Here is a 14,815-nt window from a genome sequence, read left to right as displayed (position 1 = left end):
CTGCTCTTTGTTAGAAAATGGCTTGGGATTGCTTTTCATTAAAAAGAAAAGCCGTACCAAGGACTCCCATGCACTTGCTGTCTGCTAAGTAATTCCTTCTTAACTCCTGTGTCAATTGGCTATTGCAGTTTGAGAGGAAGAGTAGAAATCAAAAAATTCTAGTTTTTTGGCAACTGTCAGATGTAAGTGGGATCATCAGAGATATAGAAGGAAATGGTAACTTCTGTTTTGGCTACATAAAATTTGAGACGCCTGTTAGATACATGATGTGTATGCTTGGGCAGCAGGTTGGATGTGTGGATCAAAAACTCAGGCACAGGTTTGGGGCTAAAATGTAAATTTGGGAGAAGTCAGCACTTCGATTATATTCAAAGCTATAGGATTAGATGAGATGCCTGGGGGAGAAGGTTTGAGGTGGAGAGGGAAGCATGGAGGAGGGAGGGGGAGAGAAAAAAAAAACAGCAAAAGCAATGATAAGAAGAAAGAAAGGAGGAAAACCAGGTGCGGGGTACAGAAAATTTTGTCAAGTAATTTGCTTATGTAATTAAATGAGGTTGTGACTTGCTAGAGGTGAAGGTAGGTTTGGGAGTTTTGATTTGTCTTTAAGATGGGAGAGTGTGTACTTGCATACATTATGTGAAGACAATCCAATCAGGAAGAAAAAATGGATAGAAGAGGAGAGATGTTATTAAACCAGCAGAGGCTCTGAACACAGATGAAATGATATGATCTAGTGCACGGTTATCCATTATTAAAAATCATTGTACTGCAGAGAGTGTGGCACATTTTGTGGCACATTTCTTCTCAAATTATTGACCACCTCAATGTATGGCCTACTGAGCAATTATAGATATGATGGATAAAAGTTATTTGCAATGAGCAAATATTGATTGCAAGAAATAAACTCACTTATATGACTATAGATGCAAGGAGATTGGTACATTTCATGATGGGAGAAGTATTTTCTTAAGTGATCAGTAAAAATTGTTGGATTGAATCAGTGAAATCACCACATGTAATGCAGGCAGCGTTTTTGAAGTGTAAGATGAGAGGCAAAGGAGAAAAATAATCTTCAGAGAGTGAGGAAGCCAGTTGTCCCATGGTAGAACTTCAGGGCAGTGCTGAATGCTTTCTTAAAATTTAAGGTTAAATATAAAGTGTGATGGATCTACAGAGTAATTTATTTTTGTCCTCCATCAACTGGCAGGCACTTATGAAATAAGTTGAATTGTGTTTAATTAGGTTTGGGGCTTTGTCAGGCAAATATGATAGAAGACAAAGGAGCAAGAAAATAAATAAGTAATCAGATAAAATTTGGACTTGAAGATATTTACAAGGAAGTGAGTTTACTGACTGACTATGAAATCCAAGCCAGGCAATGAGGGAAGTGGTAAAAAATGTTGTGAGAAGAATGGTGTTGGATTAGAGGTCTCAAGGAATGAAAAGAATTGTTAAAATGAATGAAACTAAATTTAGTTAGCTGGAAAGATAGGCAAAGGTTAGAAATTAGAAGACAGAAATGGAGATGTTTAGATGTGGTCTTTGGTTATAAAATGAAAGTTTGATCCTCACCTATATGATCCATGCGTAAGACTTTTGAAGTCATTTTCAAATAACTACAAATGTTAAATCAGAACACATCACTTGGATGTAAAGTAGAAAAAAAATGCCTCTTAGTTCAATTCAAGGAGAGTTAGCTGGTATTCACAGTTGTATACTATTTCAGAAAAGAAAAATATGGATTTGGGGACCTCATTTGCTCTTAGATTCTTCAAAATATATTTTCACGTATGCACTATACATTAGTGATTTGAAAGTGTAAGGGCAATTCACAGAATCACCTAATTCCCTCTCAGTTTTCTCCCAGGTTTATGTGTTGGGAACATTGCAATTATATGATATATAATATCCTTTTTTAAACCATGTTTGGTACCATCTCATAAAAGTAATATGAAGCTATAACCTTCCAACTGAAATACTGTATAACCTACCATTATAGATTTGCTGAACTAAGGTAAATGCTTCACTAACATTCAAGGGTAGCTATGATGCACATAAAAGGATTTGCGCTGTAAGATCATTGAGGAATAAATGAAAATCACATGTACATTGATAAACATGCAGGTTGGCAGTTTGCCGCTTAGTTAAATTAGCTGTTATTATATGGTGGATAGACAGTAAATATTTCTTTAAATGAGTTCTTTGTCATAAAACAACACATTAAAATAAGAACTGCAACATAAGAACAGTAATCTGTTGCTTAAGAATTGAGGGAAATAAAGAGTAGGCATTTAGCTATATAGTTTACTAAATGGTTTTCGTTTCATTACATTATCTGTGAACTTTTCATTTTACACTTGGTATTCTGTGTTTCCTTCATAGATTGTTGTTTGAAAGTCGATATACTTTTTCCAAATTCTAGAAAGTTAAACTACTCTGGGGAGTATAAAATTCTTTAAAGAATTTTTTGTATGTATATATCAAAGATTAATCACTCCAGAGCTTATATTTTTACCTGTGAACATTTATCCCCATTCCAGATTAACCTTTCTCCAGTCATATGTATAACTGTTTAGAAGGCAAGAATATATAGTCAATGATTTGAGAACAAATGTGCCCCACTCTCCGTTGTACAATGATTTTCAGTAAAGATGTTTAAATGAGTAAAAAGATTATATTTCTTTGGAATTCAATTAGATAAAATAGTAACATTTTTCAGGATGTCATAAAGTTAGGCTAATTTTTCTGATAGTCATGCCTTAGGTTGATGTGGGATATGTAAGATGAAATTAGTTTTACAGTGAAATCATATTTGGTGTAAATGTATAGTTACATATATTACAGTGGCCTAGCAGTGTCGACAAGTATGCTATTTTTCTTCCACAAAGAGATTTCCAGTTGCCTCAAATATTTTTCCCCTTTTGGTTTGATAAGTAGTATAGAAGGCATGTATTTGAAACTTAGAAATTGAGCTGAGACCTCAAAGCTCAGTTCAGTTAAGAGTTTCATGTCCTGGAGCGATGCTGCCACCGGAGTCAACATCATAATCACAAATGGTATTCTCATGGAAATCAGATCACTTGATGTGGATGTGTGGGAAAGAAACCAAGTGGCTATATGACATAGTATACCACATAATAAAATCACACACCAACAGCAAGAAATTGTGTTTCCACAGCATGAAAATGATATATGGCCACCAGCTGGAAAGGAACGAAAACGTTCAATAACCAAAAATCCCAAAATTGGAGGTTTGCCTCTGATTCCAATACAGCATGAGGGGAATGCAACCCTGGCCCGGAAAAATATCGAGGTAGGTTAGGCTTTTGTTTTATATTCAATTATAGAATATATTTTCCTGTGTCATAATGTGATTAGGTCATTAATTACTTCATTGGCTTCAAAAGCACAATAATCATCACTTTGAAAAGCATGGTAATAATCACATACAACAAGAAAACAGTGTGAATAACCTTATACCTTTTATTTTAACGTCATTGACCACCCAATCACATATGCACAATACTACTTATTTTCTTACCTCTAAAGTAGCCAATTTTAAATATGCGTATAGAAATTCTGGTGGTAAAATCACAACTTCAAATTCATTTTACAAGCTTACTTAAAACACCCTCAGAGTAAGCCCATAGCAGAATATGTCTGGAGCCCTGGTAACTGAACTTTCTAGTTATATAATCACATTTCAGTGCTTTGGGAACTGGTGGGGTGTCTCAGTTAATTTAAGGACCTACAAGATGACCCCTGAGAATCAAAAAAAATTTGGCATCTTTCATGAAAGCTACTGCTTGTTTTCCTTCTCACCTTGAGGGTTGGGAGAGCATAAGCGACATCAATCTTGACATGAACTTTGGCCTCTTCAGCAAAGAACATGGGCTGTTGATGCTCAAAACTCGTTAGCCACCTTGGGACCAACACATATTTCAATGTCTTAATTGACTCCCTGAAAGCAAAAAGAAAAGCAGTTAGAATGTGTTCTTATATCTTCCTTGAGCCGAAATTTGGAATTAAGTTGTTCAAATCTTTTGCTCTCCAAACATAAATAACTTTTGAAAGACAGAAGCCATTTTGACCTAGTGATTAGATTTTTAAACTTTTTGTGCATATCCTTTCTTGAACATCTATCCCACTGTAATATTCCTTCTCTGAAAGAGAAAAGCTTCAAAAATAATGGTCCTTTGTTTACTGCTTAGACGTTCTGCCCTGATGTAATCAAAGTAAGTATCTCCAAGAAATCATGACCTCGTCATTTCTTCCATTTTATTTTTTTCTGTACCATTTTCTGTACCTCAATTTTTTTTTTTTTTTTTTTTTTTGGCAATAAACTGCTCTGCAGAGAGTTCCTTATCTAATCAAGCATCTTAAAATTCTAAGAGTTACATTTCCCAGGAACCCAGGACAGCGGACACAGGCTGAACAGATGAAACTAACATAGGGAGAGATACGCCCTACAGTGACTGTAGCTTCTGTTGACATTGCCTTCGAATCAGTTATCGAGCAAAGCAAAATATTGGGATCAAAATGCATTCACCAGTATCTAGCATAGATGATGACTGACTGTATAATAATTTCTTAGCCTTATCCCAAATCCACGATTTCAGAGACAATTTTTAACATATTTAAGATAGGAAAACTGATGAACTGAAACTATGAAATGTTACAAGCTTTTAAAAGAATTAGAATGCATTATCAATTACTGGAAAATTTCTGAGTCTTTAAAATAAACCAAGCTCTTTTGTAATAAGGTAGTTTGGTGATTTGATAAATTTGTCAAAGACATTTTTTAACTGTTCTAATGTTGGAAAAGCACAATGAAACTTACTTTATAAGGCAATAATATAATTTTTTAAAAAAATTTCATATAAACCATTAAAATATTTGCCATAGAATTAGATTCATATAAAAATTTTAAAAAATATATTTACAAAATAACCATTTTTGACCCTTTGTTGTAAAAATGAAAAGTGAGTTAAAATATTATTACGTAGGGTATATTAATAAAAATTAGTCATAACAATGAATATATTCAAGAAGAATTACTTTTCAAAGAAGTTGTTGGCAGATTGATAAATTTTGTGGCTACGCCTGGCTTTCATTCAGTCCTATTGAAAGTCGTATGAGAATACCTTATCCAGGTAGGGAAGGCTTCATGGCGAAAGTGACTTCTAAAGTTAATTGAGGAAATTAGTAGTGAGCCAGCTGAAAATGCCAGGTTGTTGGCAGAGGAAATCACACATGAAGACGCAAACAGAATGCTTAAGAATGCACAAACTAGATACTACCTGTGGTCCTCCTGCTGAGTCCCTATAAAATCATGGATATCTTAGTTTAACTCCATTGTTCTAAGCTGCTTTATCTGTAAGCATATGGGGTTAATAAATGTCACATGATTAAGTGACATTATACATGAGACTTTATTAGAATAATGACTAGCATATCTTTAACGTATATTGAAACAAAATATTAAGGAACTTGGAAGATGATATGGAATAATTCGTTAGTTTTTTTCAAAATTGCTATTTTAAAAGCAATATCTGTAAAACAAAAATAATGAGCGAAGAATGATGATGCACTGAAGCAGAAAATTGTGACATAGAATCTCACCCATAAGCCCATCTTTGCTGTTGGTATCCTGAGCACAGTTTGATGTGGTAGAAAGAAGTACGCTGGTTTCAGAAAGGCCAACCTGGGGTCCTCTCCCAGGCTCTCACTTCTGCGACCTTGGGCAAGTTTTTTTCTTCGAGTTTCTATTTCTGCATCTGCAAGATAAAGACAATTTACTTTAAACTATGAATAATATGGAGTTTAAAGCATTTAAAGTGTTGTTGTGATGATTAAATATATTGATATTATTATGTATTTTACAGCATGAAGATTAATACAGTGAGTATGGTAATGAAAGCCAATTAAGAGAGTTTCTAATATACTCTGTACATATTGGTCATGTTACTTTTTGGTGTCCTAAGACCTCTGTAACCATTGGCTTGCCTCTGGATTTAATGGAAGATATGAAGGCACAGGCTAAAGCCATATGAGTGATTTGCTGTGAGAACCCATTCATTATACCATTCTCTAGCTATGATAAGTAAAAACTACTCTCTCTGCCACTGAGAGAGACAGACTCTATTTCATATTATTATTTCCATTCAAAACATAAAAACTCCGGGGCTCTCTTAGACACAGAATGTAGGGGCCAAGTAATATCATCCATAATGCTGAAATTTGAAGTACACTACTGGTATGGTTTGCATCTGTATCCTCACCCAAATCTCATGTTCAAATGTAATCCAGTGTTAGAGGTGGGGCCTGATAGGAGGTGACTGAATCATTTTAACATATTCTAATGAAACTTTGGAATTAAGCTAGATATTAAACATTTCTTCCAATAAATTTCAGAGTAGGAAAAATGTGTATAACTTAAGATGTATAATCAGAATCTTACCAGAAAATTCCAAATTTTAAAATTATTTTTACATTATATTCATGAAAATATTTTTATTCCACTTGAATTTTCTGTTATAAATTTATGTGTGGATCTACTGGAATTAAGGAAAATGGAAAAGAAAATAGAACATTGTTGTATACTGGAAACTGCTTAAACTTTTCTTCATTTACTCATTCAAAAATACTTATTGATCATTTCCTATGTGTATACAAGGTTCACACTTCAGTGAACTAATTAAACAAAAGGGAAAAAAAAACCCAGAAATCTTGCTAGATACATCTAAGCAGGAGTGAGTTAGAAGAGGTAAGTATGAAGTGAGATTAAATGTGGGTAACCCAAAAGACATTTGAATGCATGTTAAAATGAATTTCCATGGATTGCATTTAACAGATGTTTCTCAACTTATGATGGGGTTACATACCAATAAACTCACCATAAGGTGAAAATACATAAAATAAAAAATACGTTAAATACAACTAACCTATGGAATGTTGTAGCTTAGCCTAGCCTAGCTTAAACGTGCTCAGAACATTTATGTTAGCCTCCAGCTGGGCAGAATCATCTGGCAACACAGCACACCATATCAGTTATTCACCCTCCTGAGTCCATGGCTGACTGGTAGCTGCAGCTCACTGCCACTGCCCAGCGTCACCAGGGAGTGTCCTACCAGGCATCGCTAACTGGAGAAAAGATCAAAATTCAGAATTTGAAGTATGCTTTCTACTTAATGCATATTTGTTTTGCACCATTGTAAAGTCAAAAAATCGTATCTAAGCATTGTAAGCCAGGGACTGTCTGTAGTTGATTTTGTAGCTCTAAGATTAGTATATAAATTAAGACATGCCACTTTTATCGAAGTAAAGTTAGGACCTAAGTCATAGAAATGAGCTCTTTTATAGGAAGCATCAACTTTTATGTGGATTGCACTTTCTAAACCTGAATTGTGCCAAATCTTGCTTCCCTGTGAGACATTTTATTTTATTTTTAGAGTGCAAGAGCAGAACTTGAAAGGCTGCGGCTCATTGAAAAGTGTGATAAAGAGTCCGTGGACTCGAGCTTAAAGGAGAGAGCTTCTGTGGTGGCCCACTGCCTGGAGCACAAGGATGATAAACTTCGAAATCGAACCCGAAAACATCGGAGTTTCAACTGCCTGGAGGACACAGAGCCTGAAGCCCCACTCGGGCAACCAAAAGGCCATAAAGGACTAAAGACATTGAGGAAGACTGAGGACAGGAATAGCAAGGCTACTTTGGACTCTGATCATAAGTTACCATCAAGGGTAATTGAAGAACTTAATGTGGTTCTACAGCGGTCAAGAACCCTTCCAAGAGAATTACAGGATGAGCAGATTTTGAAGTAGCAAATAAAATGAATTGCTCCCCAGATTATTTTTTTAATTATTGTATGCAATCTTTATGTGTAAATCTGAAACTGAACTATAAGATAATTCATAAGAATTTGCCTATTGATAGGCAAATTTGTCTATCTATACTTAGGCATTTAAGGAGCATTTAAAAATATGTATATATGTGATTAAGTGTAAGAATAACTTTATTTTGGTCTGAACAAAGCTTGTAAAGTTCCATTGTACTAACTTTGTGTAAGAAGACAATGGGTTACTTAGGTGGTCAGCCCTTTTAAAGTAGTTATCTGTTAGTGGTATAATTTATGAGCAGAAATCTCAAACTGTACTGTATTGTATAAAATGCTGTGTTTAAATGAAGTCTAAGAAACTATCTGTAACATATTTTGCACTTTGAGAAACCTTGTATATTAAATTACCATATGTTTTTAGGTTTACAGAGGGTCTACCTTAGGGAAAAGAAGGGAAGTAAATTGAAAAAGGGGGGAGAATGTATTGTAGTGGTTGCCTAAAAAACACTGGAGCTTTTAAAAGAAGCAAGGAGTTAATTGTCCTGCAAAACAAGGAAGTGAGCTAAGATTCATTCAAGTTCACTAATGACCAGAACTTGTCAATGAGAAGCCACGTGTTAAGAAAAAAGTCCAGTGTTTATTTCCCAAGAGTAATATTCGGCCAACAGATGTAAATAATAGCACTAGCCACTCTTATTAATATTTATAGTGTTAGAAAATCAGCCACATTATAGATTCACTACGTTTGAGCTCATTGTTGGTGGCTGCTAAGAGGAAACTTACACTGCATTGGAGAGGTTGTGTACACAGGACCTGGCCTGGATGCTGATTTCACTGTCGTTGTATGCAAGCCTTTTTTTTTTTTTTTTTTTGTTAGAATTTCTGACTATACTTTTGGTACGAACAAAATTCATCACCGCAAGGTCCTGTTGTTCTGTTTGATTTTTACAAGTTTTATTATTATTTTAAGTAAGATTATAATGTTTTTCTTTGAATTCTCAGAAATAACTGGAAGAATACAATATTATGGCCATTATGGAGCCAGGGGTAGTTGGTGGTTTACTGTACATTTGGGGCTACTTGTTCACATTTAATCTAGGTGTTTTTTGTTTTTTGTTTTTTGGTTTTTTTTAAATAAAGGAGTGGTCTCTTCCCTGTACTTGTGAATAAGGACAAAGCCCTATTTTTGTTTCCACATAAAGATCAGCTACTGAATTGGTGATTTTCCTGACAGACAATACTATCTAATCATAGTTCATGTTAGGGGAAGCATTTTTCATCAGTTTCTTTAAAATTGGATTATGTTTGCTGAGTTTTGATATTTAACATTATTTTATGTAGCTAAGCCTTTTTTTTTTTTTTTTTTTTTTTAGCATTTCTTTTTTATTCTTCAATCTATATACACAGGCCCATACTTCAGTCAGTCCAATCATAGTACAGTGATGTGGTGGTAAATGCTATGAATTTCTTCATTGTAAAATACAGATCATTTGTATTTTGGGGTGATAAAATAGTTCACCATTGGTATGAGATATTTATTCTTTAAATCAAAGTAAATTAGAATTTTTAAAAAGCACAAAACTGCAGGACAGTTTATGAAATAGGTGGCACTATTAGGGAATCTTCCTTTAAGGCAAGAAATCATGTTATTTAGAAAGAAAAACTAATCTTAAACATACTATTTCTAATAAATATTTATATTTTTATGAAATAAAAGGTATGTGGCAATTAATGTTTGGTGATGTTGGACAGTGGAAAAGTATCTAGAGTTTTTACCTGCCTTATCTGAATTTTTCTTGAAACTTGAGCTTAAACTCTAATAGCTGTTTCCCTTTCTATTCTGAACAATTGTCTCCATTTTTCAAGTGTAAGATAAGGGCTAATGATGACATCTCATTTATTTTGAGTAAACATTAAAATTGTTTTACAAGTCTACTAGAATGTCACTTTATTATTTTCAGAACTTGAAGTTTGTTATTGTGAAATAGATCAAGTAGATTAGCTTTCTTTCCTTTTAAAAAAATTTGAATTTAATATGTACTTCAAACTGGTCGTATTGTTTTTCCAAACAGGTCAATATAGGTAGCTTTATTTATTTAAAGGCCCACTTGCTGAGAACCAGGCACAATTACAGGCTCTGTGGCCTGTATTGATGAGGTTGCTGACCAGCCACATCCCTACAAGATGCATAGTACCACCCCTGGTTTATGGGCATCTCTACCAGCCTTGCCATATTGCGAGAAGGCCAAGGGCCTGGCACAAGTGTCTGGCACTTCAGCAGTGCCACTTGGTCATTCATGAGCAGCCCCTCATGTTCAGGGACAGTGCCTGACACCCAGGCCACTTCAGCTGCATCCACTGTAGGAAGGAGCTGACTGGCGAGGCCCATGAGCTGAAGGGTGAACTCTACTGCCTGCCCTGCATTTACAAGATGCTGTCCCTATTTTTAGGGACTGCAGCCAGCCCATCAAGGGTCACATAGTGAATACACTGGGCAAAGAGTGGTGGCATGCAGAGCTTTTTGCCCTGAGCGTGAGAAGCCATTCCTGGGGCTCTGGCACTATGAGAAGAAGGGCCTGGCCTACTTTGAGATCCACTACAGCCAGCTCTTTGGAACATCTGCAGCCATGAAGTCGGGTGACATGGTGTTGGTCCTCAACAAGGCCTGATGTGTGTGAACTGCTTCTCCTGTTCCACCTGCAAGAGCAGGCTCACTCTGAAGATCAACTTTGTGGAGTTTGACATGAAGCCCGTGTGTAAAAGGTGCTAGATAACTTCCTCCTGGAGCTGAAGAAGAGGCTGAAGAAGTCATTGGAACTCACATCTCGCTAGGCCCAGCCCAAGTCTGGGGACCTCAACTCTGAAGGCTCTCTTGCCTGGCCCTTCTCTCCCTCCCTTTCTTCTCCCAGAGGACCTCTCCCTTCTCCCTCTCCAGCTCGCTGCCTTCTCACAGCCGCCTCCTACTTCTATTGTCTGCTCTTGGACTCTTCATCTCCCTTTACCTGCTTCTTGTCCTCCCCTTGTCTCCTTCCTCATCATCTCCACCCTTTCTGTTATCTTATCTCTGCTTTCCCCAATGTCTTTTCTCTCCTTTGCGGTAGCTCCTCTCCTTCCTTCTGTGCAGAGGCAGGGACCCAAGAGGTGGGGAGCCTGTGAAGGGCCTAGGCCCATGCCCTGTGATTGCATCTACCTCTGTCCATGGGCTTCAGCCTGCAGAACTCCAGAGATAGCAAACCAGGGTCTGGGCACCAGGGCTCCCATCCTGACCTGTCCCTCCCCACAGCGGACCAGGTTGCACATATTCTTGTGGAAGCCTCCACCCCAGAGTGTACCCACAGCCAGGGCAGCCCACCTGAGCTGCAGGACTAGGGCTACCCTTCAATCTCACCATTCACTTAACCAAGTAGTATCCCTGGGCCCAAACTGGGCCAACAAATCCTGCCACGCCATTCACTACCTGCAAGGACAGGAGTCCACTTCCATCAAGAGGACTTTCTGAAATCCCACCTGGGCCCCTGCCTCTGGCTAGGCCACTGTGGTTCTCCCCTCCCCCAGCCCAGAACCTGTGTTGAGACTTTGGGTGTGGCTGGGAACAGGAGGTGATAGGGTCAGAGGTGGCTTATTTCCACCTCCAAGGAGGAGAATTCCTCCACAACCAGAGCAGACCTGATGTTGGGACTCAAGACTTGCAATAATGAAGGCTTAGTCACTGGGAAAAAAAAAAAAAAATCAAAGTGCTCAAAGGCACTCTGAATTTTATTTCTGTAGCCCTAAAATTAATTAGACATGGTTTTTAAGTAGTTGATTTCTAAACAAATCATTACCTGATGATTCATCAAAGTGTCACTGAGAACTCAAAACCAAGCAAAAATAATTGAAGCAAAAATATGACTTATGAACATAACTATATTAGCTGCTGAATTGCATTATATTTAATTCAAAAACTGTAATGCAAAAGCAATTTTTAAAATGCATCAAATTTATTTGAACAGGTTGTAGCATGCAGATATTTGCATCTTTTTAAAGTTTTAATAATCACTTTAGAAAGAAAATTAAAACTTTCACCATCTCAACAAAATTTGCACAAAGGCTTACATATTCTTCCTTACTCAAATGAACTTGTAATCAACCCCCAAACTCATTTTGCTTGCCTCACAACTGCCGGTAAGTTAAGGAGGTGGAACAAGGAAGGCAACTTTCTTTTGGAAAGCCAGCAAACCAAGAAGATGGATGACTAGTGTTCTAAAGTACCATTTTAAGTCAGTACAAATTTCAAGCTGTTTTTATGTTTAGGGTGGCAGGAAGAGGAAGGGGTTGGGATCAAGAGGTGACCACAACTGCAGACATTTGGGAACTAGTGAAGAGTTTGAGGCGGCTGGAGCTGCTTCGTCCATGATCAGATCACAATACTTCTGTAAATCTTTATTATTATTATTATTATTATTATTATTATTATACTTTAAATTCTAGGGTACATGTGCACAACATGCAAGTTTGTTACATAGGTATACATGTGTCATGTTGTACCCATTAACTTGTCATTTACATTAAGTATTTCTCCTAATCCTATCCCTCCCCCGGGCTCTCCCGACAGGCCCTGGTGTGTGACGTTCCCGGCCCTGTATCCAAGTGTTCTTGTTATTCAATTCTCACCTATGAGTGAGAACATGTGGTGTTTGCTTCTGCAAATCTTTAACAAAACATAGCTGTTTACATACTTTAATTGCAGAGTTAGTTAAGAAAACTACATGACTGTTTTCTTTGAATTTTTTCTCAGTGCTCTAAAATTAGCCTACGAACAGGAATGGGTAAAGACTTCTTATACAAAAAATGGAGTTAGTTATGTTAGTTTTTCTACTGTTTCACTGTTACCAATTAGTTAAGACAGAATTATTTGTGAAATGTGACCATTTTTCTGTCATGTGTACGATCATCACACTGATTTCTAATGATCAGGAAATGCAAAGCACAGAAATGAACCAGGTGACTAAAGTTTATGCTTTTAAGTTGTATAATTATTTTAACATTCTTTTATTTAAAATGTTATAAATTACATTGTATTCCCCCCTTCTCTGCCACAGCTACTATATGCTGAATGTAAAGGTTTTCATAATTGAGATACCTCTGCAGATTTAACCCTTTTTATGAGTCAAAGTTCAGAGCCCAAATGTCCTCATCTGAGAAGCAGGAATGTTAATTAACTTGTTGACTTTTTTCAACAACTATTTTATACACACATACACATAAATTATGAGCCAGGTATATGAAATAGATACATACATAGTAGCAGACTAGAGGTACAATAAATGTTAGTTATTAATGTATTAGTATTCCTAACTCTCATTTGATCTTAGTTGACCCTAATGGTTTTCAGAACTGCTTCTAGCAGGCAGATCAAGATGATGAAATAGTAGGCTCTTCCAGTTGTCCTTCATGAAAGAACACCAACCTAATAACAACTCTCTACACAGAAAACAAACTTCATATGAACCAAAAATCAGATGAGCTCTCACAGTACCTGGTTTTAACTTCATATCACTGAAAGAGGCACTGAAGTGGTAAGAAAAACTGCCTTGAATCAACACAATTCCTCCCCAAACTCCTAGCAGCAGCAGCATGCTGCATTGAGGAAACATTTTAGAACCATGGACTGGGCAAAAATTTCTTGAGTCATATCCCCACAAGCACAGGCAACCAAAGCAAAAATGGACAAATGGGATCACATCAGGTTAAAACCTTCTGCATAGCAAAGAGAAAAACCAACAAAGTGAAGAAACAATCCAGAGAATGGCAAAAAATATTTGCAAACTATCCATCTGTCAAGGGATTAATAACCAGAATAAATAAGAAGCTCAACAACTCTATAGGAAAAAAAATCTAATAATTTGATTAAAAGTTGGCAAAAGATTTAAACAGACATTTCTTAAAAGAAGACAAACAAATGGGAAACAGAAAGATAAAATGGTGCTCAACATAAATTGTCAGAAAAATGCAAATCAAAACTACAATCAGAAATCATCTCACCTAAGTGAAAATTGTTTATACCCTCAAAACAGGCAATCATAAATGCTGGTGAGATTGTGGAGAAAAGGGAACCTTCTTGGTGGGAATGTAAGTACAATTACTATGGAGAACAATTGGAGGTTCCTCAAGAAACTGAAAGTAGAACTACCGTATGATCCAACAATCCCACTGCTGGATATATACCCCAAAGAAAGGAAATCAGTGTATCTATGAGATAGCAGCACTCCCATGTTTGTTGCAGCACTATCCACAATAACCAAAATATGGAAGCAACCTAAGTCTCCATCAACACATGAACCAATAAAGAAAATGTGGCACTTCTACACAATGGAGTGCAATTCATCCATAAAAAAGAATGAGATTCTGTTATTTGTAACATGTATGGAACTGGAGGTCAATATTCTAAGTGAAATGAGCCAGGCTCAGAAAGACGAACACCACCTGTTATTTATTTCTGGGATCTAAAAACAAAACAATGGAATTCATTGAGATAAAGTGCAGAAGGATGGCAACCAGGGCTGGGAAGGGTCGTGGGATGGGGGTTGGGGGCAAGATAAGAATGGTTAATGGATACAAAAGAATAAAAAGAATCAATGAGACCTAGCATTTGATAGCACAACAGGGACAGGGTGCCTATAGTCAGTTTAATTGTACATTTTAAAATAACTAAAAGAGTATAACTGGATTGTTTAACACGAAATATAAATACTTGAGGGAATGGATAACCCATTTTTCATGAAGTAACTAGTCGACATTGCATCCCTGTATCAAAACATCTCATGTACCCCATAAGTGTATACACCTACTATGTACCCGTAAAAATTAAAATAAAATTCTTTAAAAAAAAAATAAAAAGCTGCTTCTAGCAATTTTTTCTTTATCCTTTAAAACATATGTTATGCACTAATCAAGCAGATTACCACAAGTTATGGGCTGAGATGTCTTCTCCCAAAA

General features: G+C 36.4%; 1 protein-coding gene and 1 pseudogene across 2 annotated transcripts in view; both read left to right on the top strand.

Annotated features, from left to right (window-relative positions):
* Positions 1 to 9,774, top strand: part of ARAP2 (ArfGAP with RhoGAP domain, ankyrin repeat and PH domain 2) — a 178,692-nt gene extending 168,918 nt beyond the window's left edge. The window contains exons 32-33 of one of the 2 annotated variants that reach the window (XM_025385218.1): positions 3,179 to 3,313; positions 7,452 to 9,774. In XM_025385218.1, coding sequence (XP_025241003.1) covers positions 3,179 to 3,313; positions 7,452 to 7,823 — 507 coding nt within the window. In that variant the 3' untranslated portion in view covers positions 7,824 to 9,774. The remainder of the gene's footprint in view (positions 1 to 3,178; positions 3,314 to 7,451) is intronic. The other variant, XM_025385219.1, reaches the window with a different exon arrangement.
* A 215-nt stretch (positions 9,775 to 9,989) lies between these two features.
* LOC112624292 lies at positions 9,990 to 10,993 on the top strand (annotated as a pseudogene).
* The last annotated feature ends 3,822 nt before the right edge of the window (positions 10,994 to 14,815 follow it).

The sequence above is a fragment of the Theropithecus gelada genome, chromosome 5, assembly GCF_003255815.1.
Source record: "Theropithecus gelada isolate Dixy chromosome 5, Tgel_1.0, whole genome shotgun sequence".
Lineage (NCBI taxonomy): Eukaryota > Metazoa > Chordata > Mammalia > Primates > Cercopithecidae > Theropithecus > Theropithecus gelada.
Note: the sequence above shows the minus strand (reverse complement) of the source record. Positions and strands in the feature narration are given on the sequence as shown.